The sequence below is a fragment of the Scardinius erythrophthalmus genome (genome assembly GCF_964197995.2).
Source record: "Scardinius erythrophthalmus genome assembly, chromosome: 6".
Taxonomy (NCBI): Eukaryota; Metazoa; Chordata; class Actinopteri; order Cypriniformes; family Leuciscidae; genus Scardinius; species Scardinius erythrophthalmus.
In genome coordinates, this window is record NC_138226.1 from 21,762,237 (window position 1) to 21,783,492 (window position 21,256).

Below are 21,256 nucleotides of genomic sequence, written 5' to 3' on the forward strand. Positions count from 1 at the left end.
TCAGATTAACAGTTTACCTTGCTGGAATTTAGTATATGAGGTTGTAAATCTTTACTAAAAGTGGTAAAAAAAAAAAAAAATAATAATAATAATAATAATAATAAAAGATGTTATACTGTGGCACAGAAAAAAAGATCAGTTGGAAATGACTTGAATGAAACCATCTGCTTATTTAGTGAACTTCACAGAAATTACATACTGAACAAAGGAACTTATGTCAAAGCTGATCTTGGTTTTCCAGGTCACAAAACCTTGCCTCAACCTTTCTGGAAGAGAGAAACAGAATTTCATACAATGACACGTAATTCCATGACACAACATCCTGCTCAAGCCTACACCATGGTAGAAACCACAAAGACGCACCAACCAATACACCCAAGCCCACATTCTCCCTCACACACTCCAAACATGAGTCACTTATGTCTCGCTCCGAATAGTTCACTCACAATCTGTCATCATTAATGTCCCAAACTCATAGCTAACATATGTCTTCAGAAGATATGAGTTAGAATACAGCACATAAGTTGAATAGAAGACTCTTAATGCCATTCGTATTTATTTATTTACTTTATCACAATTTGAACACTTATAAGAGCAAAATAAAAGTTGAGGCCTGCGGACATGCACTATGACCCTTCATCCACTAGATGGTGCTATAGGACAGAGCAGCACAATTCTTCTATATTTCCTTCCATAAACGCACAAAAGATCATTATTCCCTAAGAACATATTCTGAAAAATAGTCTTTTTTCTTCTTGTTCTTTTTTTTAAATTATGTTACAAAACTGTAGTGGCATTAGTCACTGCAATAATTATGTCGAAAAAATGGAAGTATTCTCTAGGCTCTATGATAAGCATTTAATTTTCATTTTTTAAATCTAGATCAAACTAAATTAAATAAATCGGGACTGATATTAGTATCTGTGTGATCATTCAATGTTGCAGCAGATAATGTGAGCAGGACATACAGTATACCATCGTACTTCCTTTTTGATCACATTAAAGATCCTTGACGGTTTTGCTTATGGTAATGAAAGTATACTGGCAAGAAAAGGGTTGATTTATTGACTTCATTGAGGGACAATTGAGATTTAGACCTGTGAATGTTACTGGCAAAGATCAGACTACCCACATGATTATTTATAGATAAACATAGGCCTACTAATGGCACCTATGTGAAAAACTCCCATGTTGCCTAAAAATCTGCATAAGGCGAGTAGGCCTCAGTTTACAAAAATCATTTGCATCACAAATGATTGATCATCAGTGCTGAATATGAGCTTACTGTGGCTCACGCCAGCTTAACTCTGAATCAAACAGAGTGGATGTAAATTCCTTCACTGAACGCGGGCATTTAGCGAGTCAGACACAGACTCATTAGATGAGTATCAGACCTCAGTGCTGCAGGACATACCTTGCATTCCAGTAAAGATTAATGTTGGCAGTTATCACATCTCCCTGGAAATGAAGGACACTGAAGGAAATGAGAGACACGTTTGACACATCTGCATGATGCTTCCATTTAAACTATGTATGTTTTTTGTTGTTGTTGTTGTTGTTGTTTTTTTTAAAGAAATTAATACTTCTGTTCAGTAAGGATGCATTCATTTGATCAAAAATGACAGTAAAAACTTGATATTTATCATTTTGAACTTTCTATTAATCAAAGAGTCCTAAAAAACTGTAAATGTATCAGAAATAACAAAAAATAAGAATGATAAAAATGAGAATCGTATTCTTCAATGGAACAAAATCACATGAACAATGGTCACAAATCACTTATAGAATAAGTGACCTAAAAATGTTTTAATATTTTTTGTTTTTCACTTACATTTTTTCTAATTCTTAAGACCACCTTTTTATTTGAACGAAATGAGAAATAAATAAAAGAAAACGAGAGACACTTCACAAGGGGGCAGAAGATCAGGCCTTCACAGTCACATCTGTTGCTGTTCAGCTCCTAAAGTCTCAGACGTTACCGAAACACAACCCTACTTTCCCTTCTTGTGTTCAGAGCTGCGTCCTCTCCCAGTGACATGACTTCACTTCTGTCTGAATGCTCTGGCTGTTGATACTGGCTCACTGCTCGGGAGGAAAACAGCATTCAGTTCATCAAACTCTGAGAACATGTGATTTATGTGCAAATCACAGGGTTGACATCCCAACAGGGAAGAACCACTGGAGCTCCATACACATTTGTACACCCCAAGTCTCAGCTCAAAATGTCAGCCATGGTTGTGTTGTGTGGCAAGAGAACATGGAAATGATGGAAGTGTGACCAGATTTGGATTTGGAGAAAGATTTAAATTTATCGTGCAGACTTTTACAGCAAATACAACTTTTACACGCAGAGGAACATTTTAAATGTAAGACCCTTCTCTCCATACCTTTGATTGGATTGATAGTAGACAACCCACCAGACCTGCTAAAATACTCTTTAAGATGTCTTAGAGACATAGTCTCATGTGGTTTCACAGTAAATCAACACTGAAAGGGATTTTCAACTAGGTTCAAAAGGCGTGCGCACTTTCCCCATCGCAAACACAGCTGCTCTCTATAACTGAACATGACTCCTAAAAAAAAAACCTTCTGTACCACATACACACCTTTGAAGCTCAAAACAAGCTGCCCATTTGATCTGACCTACCAAAAGTCACAAGAGAAGATAAATAAATGGCACTAAACAAACTTCAGCCAATTAAGCCCCTCACCCAGTCCAGGTGCACGGCCCGCATAGATCAAGGGCTTCTGTCACCTTGCTTGAGTTTGAAGTCAGATTTTCCCATCAGTTTAGAGGAGGGTGCTTGTGTCATTCCCTGCTGAGCTGACATGTTTTGTTAGCATCAAGCAAAAAAAAAAAAAAAAAAAAAAAAAAAAAAATGTTTGATAGTACTAGTTTTTGCAAAGTTGAGCTACAGTCTTGAGCTGTCCGTCCAATTTTACACGATGCAAGGTGTAATTGAATATTTGAAGCATAATAATGAATATTTGCATCACCTAGGTCTGTTAGACTGACTTTATGGGGAAAAACAATCTTCACAACTAGTTCATCAGAACTAATTATTTGCATGGCAGTTTAAAAAGACAAATTATTTCTTTAGTCTGGCTGAAATCAAACTATGCATGTAAATGTGTAAGAAAAAAAAATGATAAGGATCTTGATGAAGAAGTTTATTGCAGCATAGCACTGACAAAGTACATGTAGCACCTTGGGATAATTGGAACCGGAATGAACCCATAACATTCAAATCTCAAACCTTATAAATTATCCGATGACAGTTTACCACCCCTAATGTAGCCTAAATTAAGTTGTTCCTGTTGTAACAGCTGTGGTCTGTATGTTAATAAAGTTGAGATGTCTGAGATGGTTCTCAGGGTCCTTCACCTGCTCCAATTCTACAACTGATGACCATTTGCTCACGATGTGATCCACTCAAATGGTGCAGAAACACCAAACTGTTGACTTTTTGTCCTACATAAAAATTAAGCCATTTTGGGGAATGAACAAGATCAACCACCTTTCTTGGAGTGGAATCTGGGTCTGGACAGACTATAATTTCTTACAGTGCATTTTGTAGTTTTAAGTCTGCATTAAACTGAATTTGCGATAGTTTTTTCTTCCCTATAGTGACTTATATCCAAGTGAAACGGCTTCTCGAATAAGAGAACATGTAGGGCGGGATTTAATTTTTTCCACGGGGAATTGACTGGATAGTTGTTATTTACTATTGCTGTGATGTCATGTGAGTGACAGGATGCCCTGCACTCGTACCAGTAAACGCGTCATCAGAGAACAGAAGAGATGTCACTGTAAGAGGGAGGGGATATTATTTTGATTAAAGATTAAGATGGCACATGAATTTTTAAGAAATAATAATGTGCACAGATACATTTATTCAGTGTCTCTTGTGTGACATCATTCTAAAAATGAGGTGCTCATGTTGAAAGAAGTTCAACTTAGACCTTGTTTTTTTCCAATCGCACTGAGCGCAAAAAAAAAAAAAAAACACCCCTAATAATGCACTTTTTGTGCCTTTAAGTAGACACAAACATGACTATTGATATGGGGCCAATCTAACAAGTTCTTACTGGCAGATGGGTGTGCAGTGTCTAATTTTTTACTTGGTCCAGGTCCTGATGGGATGGGTGTGGAGCTACTAAATGTAATCGTTCCAAAAAGAAATGAGACACTCTTGAATTATCAGCAGGCAGTGTTATTGCATCACAATGTACAGTTGAAAATCACTATGAAAATGTGCAACCGGTGGCAATACACCAAAGACTAGTATTGTAGAGTGGCATTACTTTTACTTGATAAAACCTCAACCTAATATACAATGTGCAAAACAAGAGTTAAGAGAATTATTGCTCTGGTTATGTTAGTACCCATCTCTTCATTAAAGAGTTGATGTATAATTTAGCCTTTTGTTGTGTTCTATGCACACTCTATGGTGTCTGACTACTGTACATGTGCTAAATAAATTTAATTCGTGTAAAATGTGTAACGGCTGGGAAAGGCACAGTTCCTTGCCTTGCCACAAATGTCTCTTTGCCTATAAAACATTGCACAGCAAATCCATCATAATGAGCAGGAGGTATGGTTAGAACTGTAGAAAATTAGGAGTTATATTCAAGAAAGCGGACCGTGTGAGGTCAACGTCCATTGCTCATGAAGGTTTCTGGACAACTAGTCAAGCCAATCCTCTTCTCATATTCAGCATGTGTCCAACTGCTGCTCACCAATGAACGTTCATTACCCAACCCGCATAAAGATCAGTTCCAATCCTCAAAAAAAAAAGAAGAAAAAAAAAAAAAAGTTTGCATTGCAAAAGACCATTAAATTTGCTGTCTCTGTCCTCCACTGTAGAGCAGAGGCGTGCTGGACAGGTCCTGCCATGTCCCCCAGTCCAAATGCAGGTTGATCAGTGAACTTCTCCGTTGCATGACTTGGAACTGTGCATATAGAAAACTGTCTCCATTGGGTGAGAGGGGATGGACTGTTTATAAACAGGATTAGATGCCTAGGAGGAAGACAAGAAGAGTAAATAGGTCAGATGGGTTCACTGAAATGCACATGGTTAGAAGGGCAGAGCGAACAGAGCCTTTGAACCACAGCCTTGGAATGATCATCATGACTGATCTGCACTCCCAGCTGACTGATGTTTTCCAAAAGGCCTCATGGCTTCAATCAAAGCCTAGTTGTTTTTTGTGATTGCATGGATTTGTCTGTTCAAGCTATTTACATTTTAGGTAACTTACAAACAGTGCTATATGAATGCATTAGTCTGCAGCAATATAAACTCCAGTCAGTAGATCAAACTTAGTGCAGTAGACTGAGTTCTCACCATCTCATAACGCGCCCGTGAACGTGCACTTTGGAAGCGTGCAAACTCGCGGCGGTCGTGGACGGTTATGACTAGTTTCCAGAGGGCTAGCAGCACGATGCCCATCAGCAAGATACTGCCAACAACTGCCAGAAGCACAGTCATGGCATTTGGGGCAACGGCACATTCTGTAAACACACAAAATGCACAAATGCATGGCCATAAAGTATGATGTGAAGTTTAGCTGAAACCCTCCCCATTTGAAACAGTGTTTGGATCAGAAATAGCAACAACAAAAAAATATTATTTTGACCAAATTCTTTTCTCATACTTGCTCAAGATGAGTGTTTAACGTGATTCAGAATGCAGTTTATTACAGAGGTAGTGCTAAATACTGACCTGGCTCTTTAAGAGCGGTGAGGACCGATTGGCCGCTGGCATGTTCGGAATAAGTGAACTTCATCACACAGTCGTTGTCGGTCTTATACACGCATTGAACGGTGTTGGGAGCATCCGTTTCTGAAATGGAGAGAGGAGTTGGGTTCAATAAAACAGCTGTCCAAACTGTGCCTGAGGAAACAAACCGATAAAGCAGTACATGTCGAGACAATAGCATAATCTTGACATGCTGAAATTATTTTTGGACCAGACCTTGCATTCCTGAACAAGAACCCAGATTAAATGTTTAAATGTTATCATAATTAAAATCCACTACCAAAAAAAAAAATAGGAAGTCTCTCCCTTCCTTAAAGTCATTTAACTACAGAGCCTCTCTCTAAAAGAGCTGGAAGTTTCCGGTATGCACATGTGGAGTCCATTAAGGAAGTCAGCTGACTCAAACGACAGAGAAATGTTGTGAAACATCAAATCTAGAATGCCTTTTACAATTAGGGGTGACATGGAAAGGCCTTAAAGAGTTCACAAGCATCCTGAATTTTTCACTGCAATATCTCAGAGAATGAGTCCAGCATGATATTGCTCAACAATAAACATTCATTCATGCATTCCTCGAACCATGTAAAAATACCTCCTGTAATAAAAACCCTGGAGAAGTTCTCATAAACTTTATTAATAGCTTTCGAACTCTAATAAAACATTCATAATTATAAATAAATAAAACAAAAAACATAATATAAAAACCTAAATAAAATAAAAAGATCCACATATGACAAAGCTAAACATTTTATTCATTTTCCAAAGTGCCATTCTTTAGTAGTTTTAGTAGCATTTTTCATATTAGTGGTTTGAATTAATGGCAGGGTTGCGAGGAAGAGCAGTAAACACAGGCTTTCTCAGTGGGACACAGAACAGTGAGTGTTGCACAGACTTCCAGACTCACATTCTCCAGATAATAACATAAACAGAGCTGGCCATGATACACCACAAACCATGATCACCCTGCTGCGAGTAACACATTCATGACCTGGAAGCACAAACTGTGGCGCTCGACCAACAGTGTGTCCTGATGAGAGGGAAAACAGACAGATGTGTGAACTGAGCTCCTTCATGATTTCAGCTGGATTCAAGTTCTCTCTCTGATTGAGGTTAAGGAAAATGTAAGTTAAGTAACCAGTGTGTTGATGACATTGGCTGCAGTTGGTGTGCATGTTGATAGAATTTTCCGATCTCATTATCCCAGCTACCCCCTTTGATTATCCCACATAAAAAATGGTGAAGACTAAAAAAATAAATAATAAAATAAACAACATAACTTATAAGCTATCAGTTGTCATGTTTTTTTTGTTTCACAATAAAAGTAAATTAACTCTTATACTTAAGTGTTTAAACTTTGAATAAGATGCCATATTAAACCACTGAGGCAATTGCAGAGAGGCGAAGCATGAGACCCTCCCTTCACAGCGCTCTCCAAAGCCACACCTCCTTCAGAACATAAACGCACACGTATCATTGCATTCGGACCGAATGCAATGATTGGATGAAAATTGTTTTGGTTCGGAGATTTACACAGAAGATATATGCAAATATTTTAATATTTTAAATAACTTTAAATAACATGTTTTGATAACTGGGTAAAGTTTAGTATGGCACTGATGAGTGGAAAATAAAGAAATAATAATAAAAAAATTGTTATTTAGCTTAAACACTCCACCAAATCCACATAATGCATTTTCTTCAGTCAGTTTTTCTCAGAAGAAAACATCTGTGCAGGGTGGAGAGATACAAAGATAGAGAAGCCGCCCCAAAACACTAGCCGAACCCTCAAACATCATTCAATGTCAAGTGTTTCTGAGAGTGCACTCACTGAGGGTTTCGACGGTCATGATCTCATCCTTGCACATGCGCTGACAGGTCTGGTTGTCGGCCAGTCTCCCCGTGTTAAAAAGACGACACTCGATGCATTCCCTGAGGAGAAACATTTAGAAAGATCATTCAAACCATAACTAACACAAAACTAAAAAGTTTGACAGGCTTGAGTCTAAACAAAAGTCAATGATGAAGGAAAGACATCTCAGACCCTGTCAGTCAGCTTTGATCAGTCTAATAGAGAACGTGTGTTAATGCATGCAGTTTAAAAAACATCTGATGTGGCATGCTTCCTAATGCCACAGAATTTAAAACATTAAAACACACTGTTCTGACAGTATAATCACAATATTTAAACATTATACATGTTAACATGGGACTAGTGAAAAAAATATGTTTGAAGTAAGAACTCGTGATTTATGAAGGACAAATTGGGTCACAAGTGCTTTTCAATGTAACTTGTTAATAGTACAGATTAATTTTGATATATATCAGAACCATCATGCTTATACCTGTGTTTGAAAGAACCTAGCAAATCTTGGTGTTACATACATTTGAAAGTCTGTAAAATGTACAGAAAATACAGTAAAAACAGTAATATTGTGAAATACTATAAAAAATTTAAAAAACTTTTATTTTAATATATTTAAAACGTAATGTGATACTCTAATGGCAAAGGTGAAATTCCAGATTTGGTGATCAAGAAACATTTATTATAGTCAATGCTGAGAACAGTTTTTCTGCTTATTATTTTTGTGGAAACTGGTAGCCTAAATCTTTTCAGAATTCTTTAATGAATAGAAAGCTCATAAGAACAGCAGTTATGTTATAATCTTTTTTAACATTATATCTTTGTCACCTTTGACCAATTTAATGCATCCTTACTGAATAAAAGTATTACATTTCTTTAAAAAAATATGATAACTGACCCCAAGCTTTTGACTGATAGTGTAAATATTATCAAAGTACTGCAATCCTTCACTGGAATGCAACTAGTATGTATCAAATTACATTTTAGAAAAAGAAAGGGACCAATTTAAAGAAACAGAAGGATGAAACGGACAGTATGCTGTTGGTTGCAATATGCAGTAAAAAAATCATTAGAAACTGAAAATACCTATAAATTAGCTTAAAGTTAGTTTGAGCATCCTCAGTCACATACCTCTTTGTTCCACAGGCATCTGGACAGGTGGGACATTTTTCGCACGTGTCCCCAAACGCCCCTGGCTCAGCGCACTGGCACTGCCCACACACACAACTGCCCCGCCCACTACAGATCTTCCCGTCGTCTGACACACAGGAAGCCGTCTCTGTAGAGCAATTACAGTTGTCTCCAATATAACCAGCATGGCATTTACACTCACCGCAGTGGCATTCGCCGTGACCTGGAAAACAGGGAAAGATAGGCTCAGAATAAACTTCATATAATTTGTGACATTCAGTCAAAAAGCTTCTATGAGCAAAAATCCTGCACTAACAAATGTGTTTAACTCACTGGCGTGGACAAGAGGTCTAAACACAAAGACCTCTCAGAATCGTATAATACCGTATACACAAATATACACATTGAGAGTTTGCATAGAACCATCATTTACTGACATTAATGGAAACACAAGCGTTCCACATTTCTCTGTCACGGCACAAAGATGACCGCTGTCTACTTCTCCCACATTCTCTGAAGCCTCTTTGTCCACGGCCGAGCACATTCCAGTGCACTGATTACATGCAGATCTCCTCATTCCAACTCCGAGGATTCTTGGCGTGTGTCTCCATCACTGAGCGTGAGCAAAACTCTGTGTGTGGAAGCAAATGTGCCAATGTGCTAAACTAGTCGCTGTGTGAATGACCCGACTGAAAGTTTATATTATGATATAGTACGAAAACGTGAAGGGTCTTACTGTGAAAAGGATGTAAAAACAAGACACGCTTTCATGGCAAAACAGCTGTGAACAGATTGAAAGCAGTGGCGAACACTTGGTGTGGCATCAGCTGCCGCTGCAGCCTCAAAGCAATGATTGCACAAGAACAGGAAAACGCTGGAAAAAATAAGCACCCATACTCCATAGTTGCAGTTTTGTGCTTGTGCAGTCCAGAGAGGTCTCCACATTGTGCTGGGTATATTAACTTGCAGGAAAGATGAGAAGATCTGCATTGAAAGTCATTGTTTACCCATAAATGAAAGTTCTGCCACTATTTACTTATACTCATGTCATTGCATTAATTGATTTTTTTTTCTGTAGAAAGTAGACATTTTCTGTAGAACAAGGACCTTCATGCAGTTCACAGTGACCAGAGGGTGTCAAGCAAACACATCATAAAATTAGTGAAATGCGTAATATTCTCTACTGTCGAATGGCAAGAGCTGCTTCACAGTTCTGTTTTCCAAGAAAAATGAACAGCATATGGTTTAGTGAATAACAGTACTATTCAAAAGTTTGGGGTCAAAATGTTTAAGATATTAATTGTCTTCTTTTTATAACTGTTTATAACCATTTATTATGGTTTTCAACATCGATAAGAATTGTTTCTTGAGCACCAAATCAGCATATTAGAATGATTTCTGAAGGATCATGTGTCACTGAAGAAAAACTGAGCTTAATTACATTTTAAAACATTAAAATGATTTTATTATTATTTTATTTTAAATGACTTGAATAATTATTTTGCAATTAAAATTTACAACTGTACTGTTTTACTGTATTTTTGATCAAATAAATGCAGCCTTGATGAGCTTAGACTTATTTCATATATTTTTTTAATTTTACGACCTCAAACTTCTAAACGGTTGTCTATATATGGGGAAAGTTTTGGGTGAAGTATCCCTTTAAAGATACAGCACATCCTCACACCTGCTCCTGATAAGAAACATGGACTACCATGGGAGATGCTGTCTGAAAATAATCTCGTGAGAAAAGTATGAAGTTACATGACACTCTTAGGAATGATCAGATTTGACTCTACATATGTGAAAAACATATGTATAGTGAGGGATGATGTGTTTGATACACACACACACACACAAAAACGGACCATCGAGGTCATGCTGGTCAGCTCCCACACAATAAATGTTTCATTGCGGTGCCACAGCAGAACTAAAACAATCCAGGAATGTGCAACCACTGAATTCTTCTGACAAACACAAAGTTTTCCTGAGAGATACAATACACCTTATTAAACTTAAGCGGTTCGCCATTTATTTTTTATAGAACAAAAAAACGTCCATTAAAATCCGTCTTTCTAACAAAGACCTTTAATAAAGTAATAGTCTAAGTCTGTTAGGGTTATGGGAGTAATATAAGGAAGAAAAAAAAGTCCTGATAGTTAAATGTAATACGCCACACCTTGGGGTGTATTCTGTTTGAGACAGTAAGCACAGAGTACACCTTTACTGAATGAATGACACTCTGAACGAATCTGGCATGAACAAAGACGTGTTGTGGCGTGTTCTCCACACCTGCTTTCTAAAGGTGTGTGTGACAGTTACTGTTACTCTAAAATAACAGCATTCACAGGCTTCCCTTTTTTGCCACAGACATTCAGAACTAAGAGTCTTCATATTTTACGCACTGAGCTAGAATATCAAGTCATAATCTTAACACAAATAACATGTATTTACTAACATGAAAAACAATAGATTTGTTACTATATTAGTTAATCTTTGTTAATGTTAGTTAATAAAAATACAGCGGTTCACTGTTTGTTCATGTTAGTTTACAGTAATGTTAACAAATACAACCTTTGACTTTAATAATGTATTAGTAAATGTTGAAATTAATATTAACTATGATTAATAAATGCTGTGGAAGTATTGTTCATTCTTAGTTAAATGTTAACCAAGGTAGTTAACTAATGTTAACCAATGAACCTTATTGTAAAGTGTTAGCAATAATAACAAATGCTAGAGAATCGATGCAGACCTGCTCTCCCAGCATTCCCGAATCCAGTCTTTTATTTAGGTCACTGAATAAATGTGCTGTTGCCATGCCAGAAAGGCAGATCCATGTTTGAAAGCCTCAGGGAATGAACCTCAGCCCATTTCTACCACATCCAGAGTTAAACTCGACAAATTCACACATGAGTGAGTCCAAAGCCACGCAAGCACTGAAATATGTCAATTACCGTTGACCTCAAGTATCAGGTTTATTTAAGGGTGCAAAGTTTCACAGTCAACACAGAGTCTGTGCTTGTAAAATCCAGTGTTTGAATAGTGTACACTTGAGCTCTATTGCTCTGAAGTCTCTGTGAAGGGCATAGCCATCCTTATGCAATGAAAATGTCCTTTTTCCTGCCTTTAAATTACTAAAACATGAAATAGATTGAGATGAACTTGACAGGCATTTTTGAAAGAAGCCATGAAACATATTGATAGCATGCTCATACACCAAACCGAAGTGGAAAGGAAAAGCAAACAAAATGTAAAAAAAAAAAAAAAAAAAAACACTGAGCCCAATGCAAAATACTTCCAAAGGCTGGAAGTGACCAGTCTAAATATTTCCTGTCTGCATGCTTGAGTGTACACTGTAAAAATAAAAGGTGCCTGGAGGAACCTTTTGGGGTTCTTCACTTTGCCACACCGGCGGAACCGTCTGTAGATCCTCTAGGCACCCTTTAAAAAGGGGCGGTTCTCTGAGGAACCACACAGGTTTCCTGAGGAACTCTTATATAAGGCACTGTGTGGAACCACTTTGGGTGCCTCCAGGAACCAAATTTCATTTTTTTTAATATTTAATTTCATGGTGTTACTATGGTTACCTTTGACTTCTATTATAATAAACAAATTGAACCAAATACAAAATAAGAATTGTTTATTACATATTTGATATTCATTTTTATACATACACTTCCATGCACATGGGAAAAAAAGATAACTATAGATTAATATCAATGAATACACAAAAAAATAGTATAATACATAAGCAACATGAATAATCAACCATGTATATACAATAGATAAACAAGAAAAGACATATCAACAAAATGCATGGAAACACATATGTTCCACGAAATAAATCAATGTAAAAAAATTACATTTTGACTAATTAAAAATGTCCATCTTTACTTAACTTTAAAAAGATTTGTGTTTCAGTCCGATGGTCCAAGTCCAAAACTCTATCAGATGCCAAAAACAAACAACAAACAGTGCTAATATGCAAGTGCTCATTGTGCTGTAATATTCCTGAAAATTATGATCCTAACCTTTATCTCTATACCGAAATCTCAGATGGTTAGTTATTCAGCTATTTTGAATCATAAAATGTGAAGTCTGGGATGCCATTAGACTGGAGACTGTAATGTTCACTATAGCTTTTGAAAAGCTTAAATGTGTGACTTGAATCAACAGTGTTCATAAATGGTTGTTGAGTATTCTCATGAAACAAGATAGAGGAAGTAGAGGCTTCGACCCGGAAACAGTATTAAGGTGCAGTAAAATTATCTGTTGTTCTGTGAATGTTCACTGGTGAATTCCAGTCATTTCAATAAGAATCCACACGATCAGCAATTTCGTTTGTGGTCAAAAATGTCACTATGGGACCAAGTTGGTGTGAGGTAGCCTACTTAAAGAGTTAGAAAAGTGAAAAGGTACAGCAGATTCGTTTTCCGTCTGGTTTCCCTCTTTTCTGGTGGATGGTCCAGGCACTTCAGTGATTTTCAGGTCTACAGGAGGATTTTTATTCTTGTTCAAACTTGTATTTCAGCTTACCGAGATCCCTGCAAAGTACAAAATTTACTGTTAGTAATGTTATTAAAGTGATAGTTGTGAAATTTAAATAATTTCCTCAGCTTTGTGATGTTCCAAACCTGTTTGACTTTCTGTCTGTGGAACCCAAAAGCAGATCTCAGGCATAATGCAACCCCAGTCACCATTCAGTTTCACTGCATGAAACACAAGCAGAAAAAATTGTGTAAATCATTCATGAAACCATTCTTATGTACACTTGTCTAGTTCAATTCAATGCAACAATTTATGTAAAAATGGTTAAGCTCCAAAAATGTCCCAGAAAAGATCCTAAAAATAATCAATGAGTTCACAACTCATGTGTTATGGGTTGTGTTGTAAGTCTTCTGGAGCCATATAATATCCTAGCTTTTTCCTTTTTTTTTTTTTTTTGTCGAAAAATACTAAACTTGAAGTTATAATTCAGAGTTAAAATGTCTTATATTCAAATGCAAATGATAAAGATATAAGACAAAATGCATAGCATTATTTGTGAACCAAACCTGTGATATTATTTTTCTGAGTAACATGATTGAGATTTGAGAGCATGAGGGAAGATTTTCAGAGAATAACTGATTAAAAAACACAAGTACACAGTCAAACAATACAATTTCACACAGAGAAAGTTCATAGTAATAAAGTACAGCATGTGGTGCAGGTAACTTACTGTAATTCAATGTTGCCACTGATATGTTCAGATCATTTTAGAAATGTAATGGTTGTTCTGGGGAAACAAAAGAACAAAGCTGATTATTCACAACATAATATTTATTGACCAGTAAATGGCTTTAAAATGGTATTTGAGAGAATGAGGGCACCTGTAGCAGTAAATTTAGGCTATAAAAATAGACCAAACTATATTAACCTGCTTTTGTTATTCATAACAAACGCCAATGACGAAATAAATTAGTTAGGCTATATCAGCAATTTGAAGACACAGTTGTACAGAATATGTTGAATTGAATGACTAAATCAATAATTTCCATTTGTTCATTAGATCAACGTAGTTAGCATCGCGGCTAAAACCTTCATACCAGATACTGTGCAATAAACAAATGGTAAACACTGTAAAAACGTAGTAATGTATAATACATTTAGTTTATATATGTGTGTGTTTGAATATATAGTAAGTAGACTCTGTATTTATATTTATTTGGCGAGTTTACAAACCTTGTAACGGAGAGCCGAACAAATGGCGGAAGCTTTGATGAGAGGAGCCGTTACTTTCCTGATGACGTCGATCAGCTGAGCTTTGTTGCGCGCGAGCAGCGCGAGCATCACTGAAGCGACGACAGCAGAGGAATAGCAGCAGTTTCGTGACAGAATAAAACTTCTCTCCTCCTGGTTCTTCTTCATATTATTAATATTATTATTATTTAGTGTTGTTGTTTAAGGTTTAAATTACTTAATAAAATAGGCCTATACTAAATAAATGTAAGCTACCCAAGTGAAAAAGACGTAGGCTACTGTTAAATATATTAAAATGCATTAAAGTATATTTGTATTGTAGGTCTACTAAAAACACTCAAGTACATTTTTAATGCATTTAATAGTACGTCTTTTTCACCTGGGTATGTATACTGAATCAAACTTAAGTAGCCTATAATAATAATAATAATAGGATAATAATAATCTTATTCTGGCCTCACTGAACCATTGGGTTCCTCCAGATGCTGGCTTTAACATAAGAGATCTTCCAGGAACCACTTAAATGTTAAAAGATATTCCAGTAACCCTTTTATCACATTCAAGTTCCTCTATTTTCCCCCAAAGCACTTCGAGGTCTCATGGTAATGAAAAGGTGACTCCAGAACCTCTGAACTAAATACAAAGTGCTTAAAGGATCCCATAAGTTCCAGCAAGAACCTCAAATATTGTCAATGCTCCTCCAGTAACCCTACTATAGGAGAAAGAGCTTTGAGGCACCTAAATTACATTTTGAAGTTCCTTGAGTATCCGACAGGATATTTGAGGCTCCTTTAGTTTTTACAGTGTATGCTTGTTCTAGTTTCTTGTACAAACATCTTTTTACCAGTGTTATCATCATTAACTAAAAGTATAAAAAATAAAATAATAAATAAAAACTAAAGTGAAAAACGGATTTTTGTCATTCTCCATTTCTAAAATTAAACCATTTGTAACATTTAAATGTAGGACCTCTACTTTTCAACAATATATATATATTTTTTTGCTTCCTTAAAAGAATAACTTAAACATTTAAATCCGTTCAGTATCAAATATATTATTTAAACAAGCTACATTCTGGACCGGCAGAAACCATTTGTCATCACTGTATTGCTATTGGTCAACTGATATGCTGACCCTGACCTGTCCTTCCTGTGATAAAGACCCCTTTAGCCTCTGTAGTCCCACAGGAAGTGTACATCCAGCTGCTGAAGCAACATTCCTTTTTATATTGTAACAGCTTATCTGCTTCATTTCACTCTACTTAAATCATTTGAAATGAGATTCTTGAGCTATTCTAGTGTATCATCACACTTCTCTCAGTTTAAAGAGGAGAGTCAATGAACTGTGTTTGCCAACACCAGAGGGAGACTACGACAACGACTACTTAGACTCTATTCAAGCCACAGAAAGCCAAATGTTTTGCTGAAAAATGCACAATACTCTACTACTACTACTTATAGACTCCATTCAAGCCACATAAAGCCAAATGTTTTGCTGAAAAATGCACAATACACAATCTTCTAGTCTAGGCTGCAGTCATTAAGTACATTAAGAACAATTTAATGTAATTTAATCAATTTAATGCATTGTAGCAGGGCCTAAAACTAACTTTTTCCCATACCTGCCAATGGCCGGTGACTTAAGAAAATGCAGAGGAGTTCCTCTACTAACCAATAGTACTATACTAATGGCATAACTACAACTACTACTACCACTACAACTACCACAACTAAAATGGTTTAACAAACTTGTATAAATCAAATGTGAAGTACAGCATGTAAAGATTTAAGTTACAAAAACATACAATTCAACCACAAAACCTAATGCTACGCTTCTTTTTTGTGAGCATAATGTAGTTAGCAGGAGTGAAAGAACTTGCCGTCTGACTTGAGATCAGAGTTATAAAAATATGGTTTTATATGGTCATGGTTTGTGGCTTGTCTGTCTTTCTTGTGGTGGCAACTTAAAATAGATCGTCCTTTGGATCTGGAAAAAACACTCCGAAAGCCCTGTAATCACTGGAGTGCAGTGAGCACAGGGTGTGCAACCTATGCAACGTTCCAGTTCCACCCAGCAGAATACACTTCTGCTCCAGGGGCATCTCACTTCCCCGTCTGGAGCTGCGAGAGTGAGCCGTTTTCAGAAATGCTGATCAAACAACAAGCAGGCTACTCAACGACTTACGAAAACGTGTCACCACAGACTCAGTGGTCATTCTTCCTTCCCTACGAAAGGAGAAACAAACAAAAAAGTGCTGTTGAAACGGAAGAAATCATTTCATGATGTGAGTAACTCAACTCCATATTTTCAGTGACAAGACAAGACAAAATAATTTTGAAGGAAAAGCTTTAAAAAACTGCTCAATATAGAGCCAAAATGAGCAGTTGTAAATGACAAAGGGTAAAGGAGAATTTAAAAACAAAAATAGACTTATACTGACCCAAGTTTTGTGATGCAGTGTTTAAAGACTTCCATGACCTCTCTGAGGAGTTCGAGTATGTGTGACATTGACCACAGAGACACAACATTATACATCCGGAGACAACACAAGGATGCCATGGTCTTAAATAGGAGTCATCCGGTTTTACAGGCCTCTGATCAAGCACTGATCTAATAAAGTGTGTTAAACCCATAAACACAACACTGTTTCCAACAGTTGTTTCATCCACCAATTGACCGGTTTTCCTCTAGGTCATTACTCAATCTCATTTTCTAGTGCATTACTATGGCAAAAAATGCACACTACCGTTCAAATGATTTTAAAATCTCTTTTATCCTCTTGAAATCCTCAGTAACATTAGAAAAGTCTTTACTGTGACCTTTGACCAATTTAATGCATCCTTGCTGAATAAAAGTATTCATTTTCTTTCACAACTTACAAAATGGCAGTACAGCAGTCAGTACTAAGGATCAGAAACATCTGAACTGGTTTCAGTGTGAACAAAGCCTTAGATTCTACTAAGGCTTTAGATTCTAGTGTGTGAATAATGGGCATATATGGAACCTGCCAAAACCAACATAACTGCCTCTTGCTAATGTTTTTCAATTATTTCCATGTCTTATTTCTGCATGTGCTGTTTCTTTTGTCAACTGCACACAAAATCCATGTTAATCTGTCTGACTTTACTTGTTTAGCTAAAAAAAATAAAACTCATCTGTCTATAAAGAAAGATGTGCAATGTAAGAATGTAGGCCAAGACACGGCAAGCTGCCTCTTGTAGTTGTGCCTCTCGAGTGGTGACAAAGTCTTGGCAGGAAAAACAGAAGGTCTATAGATGCCTAACATGTGGTGTCTGTTCTCTTTACAAGATTCCTTAGTAACCAGGGAACCTCATTGTATTCCAAAGAGAATAAAATAAGTTAAAAATAATCGGGAAATAACTCTCACATGTTTCTCCACTTCATACGCACATCTGAACTCTGGTGCAGAGCAGAGAAATTATATTTAAGATAATTAGCGCAGTCAGAAGTTTTGTCTCATGTGACTGGAGGGTAACATCTCATGCTCCAGTGACAATAACAATTACAGAGCAGGCATACAGGATAAATACAGTTTTCTTCTGCTACACAGTCTTCTGACGCCTTTTAAATAAACAGGTAGGCTGGGGACAACAATGCACAAAGTCATGTATAATGCTGCTTTTAAAAACGTGAACGGATCACTATAATTCGGGCCTGCGGTACATAAGTTTTCTACTCAGGAAGAGCTAATGTTTCAGTGCATGCTTCACTGCTGGTTTGGTATGGTGTAAGGTTTTACACTAAATACTGTTAAATGAACTACATGTGTCTGCTGATGTAAAGCACAAGCGTGGGAAGTGCAAGGGCGATAAGCCAAAAACAACACCATGTCTAGAACTTCAAGTCTCTTAAAAAACATCTACAAACAGGTTTAAATGAGAAATGCATAACAGTTCTGTAGCTTGTCTAAATAAAAATACCCGACTAATCCCATGTATTTGAAACCAAAGATAGAAAGACAGTCCAGTGTTTCTAGTCACAAAGCCGACTATCTGCAGAGACAGCGTTTGTGTCCACAAGGATAGGCAGACATTGACTCATCACGAATCTTACCCATGCCCTTGCATTCCAAAATTGGACTGGATATCTTTCCAGAGGAAGTTAAATGCATTTAAAACAGCGAAGCAATTTTCGTGCCAACAATTAATAAATACTTCAATGCCGTAAAATGCCTTATTGTTGTTAGGATGTCAGTAATATGTCAGGCTACTGTGTGTACTGGTCTATAACAACAGACTAGTCAACTTTTCCCAAATGGTACCTCGCATGGAAAAATCATTATCCTGTTACAATTTGTTGCCCAGAGCAGGCCAATTAAAGGCGTAGCTATCCCATTGTAGCAATGTGGTCACTTAAAGTCAGATTTGAAAACCATCAAAAGACCCAGATGAATAAGTTTGGGTGTGTTTTACCAACGCTTGAGACAACACATAAAGTGACAGATGAGATTTATTTTTTAGCACTAACTGATTGCAGTGAACTGATGACACTGCAAGACTTCAATCTGCTCTGTTCTGACTGCAAACTTAAAACAAAAGCATGGACTATTATCACATTTGAAAGACTAAATCATACGAATATTTATGTACTGACAAATATTGTGCATTCACTCACTGTATTTCATATACACTTCAAATCAGAATGTTACACATTTAAATCTGGGTCACTACTTTTTTTATAATAATAATATAATTAATATAGTATAATATAATTGATTCATTTTCACTGATGGTCTCAGACTTTGACTGCATTTGACTGTCAGGTCAAAAACACATCTTCAGGGAGTGTATCAAAATACTTCCACCAAAAGCATCAGGTTAGTGTCACTCAAATATGAACCACCGCACAAATCATGCAGTGGCATGCAGAAAACATCTTCATGAATCAATAAAACCTTCTGTTTGACAGCTCAAAGTCCTATCTGCCCCAAAGGGCAATGTTTTTTTTTTTTTTTTTAACCAATTTTCATTCTTACATCCTACTTTCTATTAACATACCAAGTAACTAAGATTTGGGCATGAATGCACATGCAACATCCATTCATAAGGCGTGATATTTCAAAGGACGAATAACTTAAAACCAACGTGATATTTCAAAGGACGAATAACTGAAAACCAACTATAACTAGTAGCTTTTGAAATTCTATTCTTTTGAAATGTTTTGTGTAAAGGCTTGGCATTTAAAGTATGGCAGAAGCGAAGCAGGATCCATGGGAGATGCTTTATTTGTTTAGCATGCTAATCCAGGTCCTCGAGGCTTCTAGAATCTAGACGATCCAGTTTCCATCCGGACTGGGTTTGTTCAACTGAGCTTTTCATTTTGCTAGTGCATTTGGGGATGGTTTTCAGAGAGGAGTGCACATCTGAGGGATTGAGTCAAAGTCCAACAAATTCCATTGTTTGGTAAACTGCAAGTAGAGGAATCTATTGAGTTCAACAGAGGGGATCTAAATACATCATTTTCATCATACAAAAATGTGCATTTCCATTAATAATATTACCCATGAAAGATACTTCAAACTCAAGGACTCTCATCCCCATAGAAATGGAAATGCATCTTGCTGCCACATCAAAAACATGTATTCCACAAAGGAGTTCTGCTAGCAAATGTGCTCTCATCGCAGTCGATGGACTACAAAGTGAGCATTGACCTCTATTCCAAAGTCCAATTTTGCTTATGGTTCTTGCAGCTCTGTTGTTCAACACGTGACCACATTGCTCTGATAAAGTGTCCTACAGGACACAACATGACAAAACAGATAAGTGTTTATATCCAAACAGGTCAACCAAAGAATGCCAGATCTTCCTGCATTTATGATGACAGTAAAGCAGTGAAGCTCTTGTCTGTTTGTTTGCATCTGAGGTCAGTGTGTTGCCATGTGCTGATGTCATTTACTGAGTTAAGAGAGGATGCAGGGGTGTGGAAAAAGAAACTCAAACAGACGTCAATGTTCTGTGTACAGTTAGAAAGAGGAGTTGGTGGATAATGTTCTGTTCGCCAAAAGTTAAATGGAACCACGTTATGTCCAAATTACAGCACATGTTTGGTATTCAACATACAATGTCTCATCTGCTCCATGCTAAAGCTAATACAATTTAACATCTGAAAGTATCTTAAAAAACAGCTTCAAAAACAACTAGGTGTCTAACATATTTCTTGGATCTGCAAATGTTTTTGAGAAAACAACATTTGACCACAATAACAAACATCACTCCTGAGATGTTATTACAAGCTAGTGACAATTGTTTGAAAGCCCATGCATAATTATATACTGCTTGAGGTCAAGTGCACGAGATTGAACAGATTCACATGTTTTTCTCGGTTTAAGACGATACATGTTTTTAATGAAACGCTGTCTATAATCAATTCAAAAGCTTTGGGTCGATAAGACTTTAATGCTTTTGAATGAAGTCTCTAATGCTCACCAAGGCTGCATTTTTCTTGATCAAAAATACAGTAAAACAAATATAATTTATAATAACGGTTTTTTGTTTTAATATATTTTATGATGTTGTTTATTCTCTCTGACATTACATTCATTTATGTATGCTCCATGTAGTGTTTTCAATTATATTTTGTTGTAAAAGTTCTGTTGACAGAACTGTTCTGTTGTGACAGTTGTTGAGTCACGCCGCAACAGCTAGAAGCTCTTCAGACTGGATGCGACAAATCCAAAAATGCAAATCCATTTGTCCTTCGTATCAGAAGTAGCACGAGCGCTTGGAGTACCACATCATAACTA

The 21,256-nt window shown here is 36.7% G+C and overlaps 1 protein-coding gene and 1 long non-coding RNA gene across 2 annotated transcripts in view; both read right to left on the reverse strand.

Annotated features, from left to right (window-relative positions):
- Positions 1–2,286: 2,286 nt before the first annotated feature.
- The window catches only part of itgb5 (integrin, beta 5), a 36,081-nt gene continuing 17,111 nt past the window's right edge, over positions 2,287–21,256 (reverse strand). Inside the window, exons 11-15 of the mRNA XM_081368809.1 lie at positions 8,752–8,974; positions 7,588–7,688; positions 5,724–5,843; positions 5,346–5,512; positions 2,287–5,021 (exon numbers count right to left, since the gene is read on the reverse strand). Of these exons, the coding sequence (XP_081224935.1) occupies positions 4,923–5,021; positions 5,346–5,512; positions 5,724–5,843; positions 7,588–7,688; positions 8,752–8,974 (710 nt within the window). The 3' untranslated portion in view covers positions 2,287–4,922. The remainder of the gene's footprint in view (positions 5,022–5,345; positions 5,513–5,723; positions 5,844–7,587; positions 7,689–8,751; positions 8,975–21,256) is intronic.
- Positions 12,310–14,531, reverse strand: LOC308692633. Its single transcript, XR_014030363.1, has 4 exons — positions 14,476–14,531; positions 13,973–14,029; positions 13,389–13,463; positions 12,310–13,298 (listed from the first exon to the last, which is right to left on the reverse strand). It is a non-coding gene; the product is annotated as an uncharacterized lncRNA (long non-coding RNA).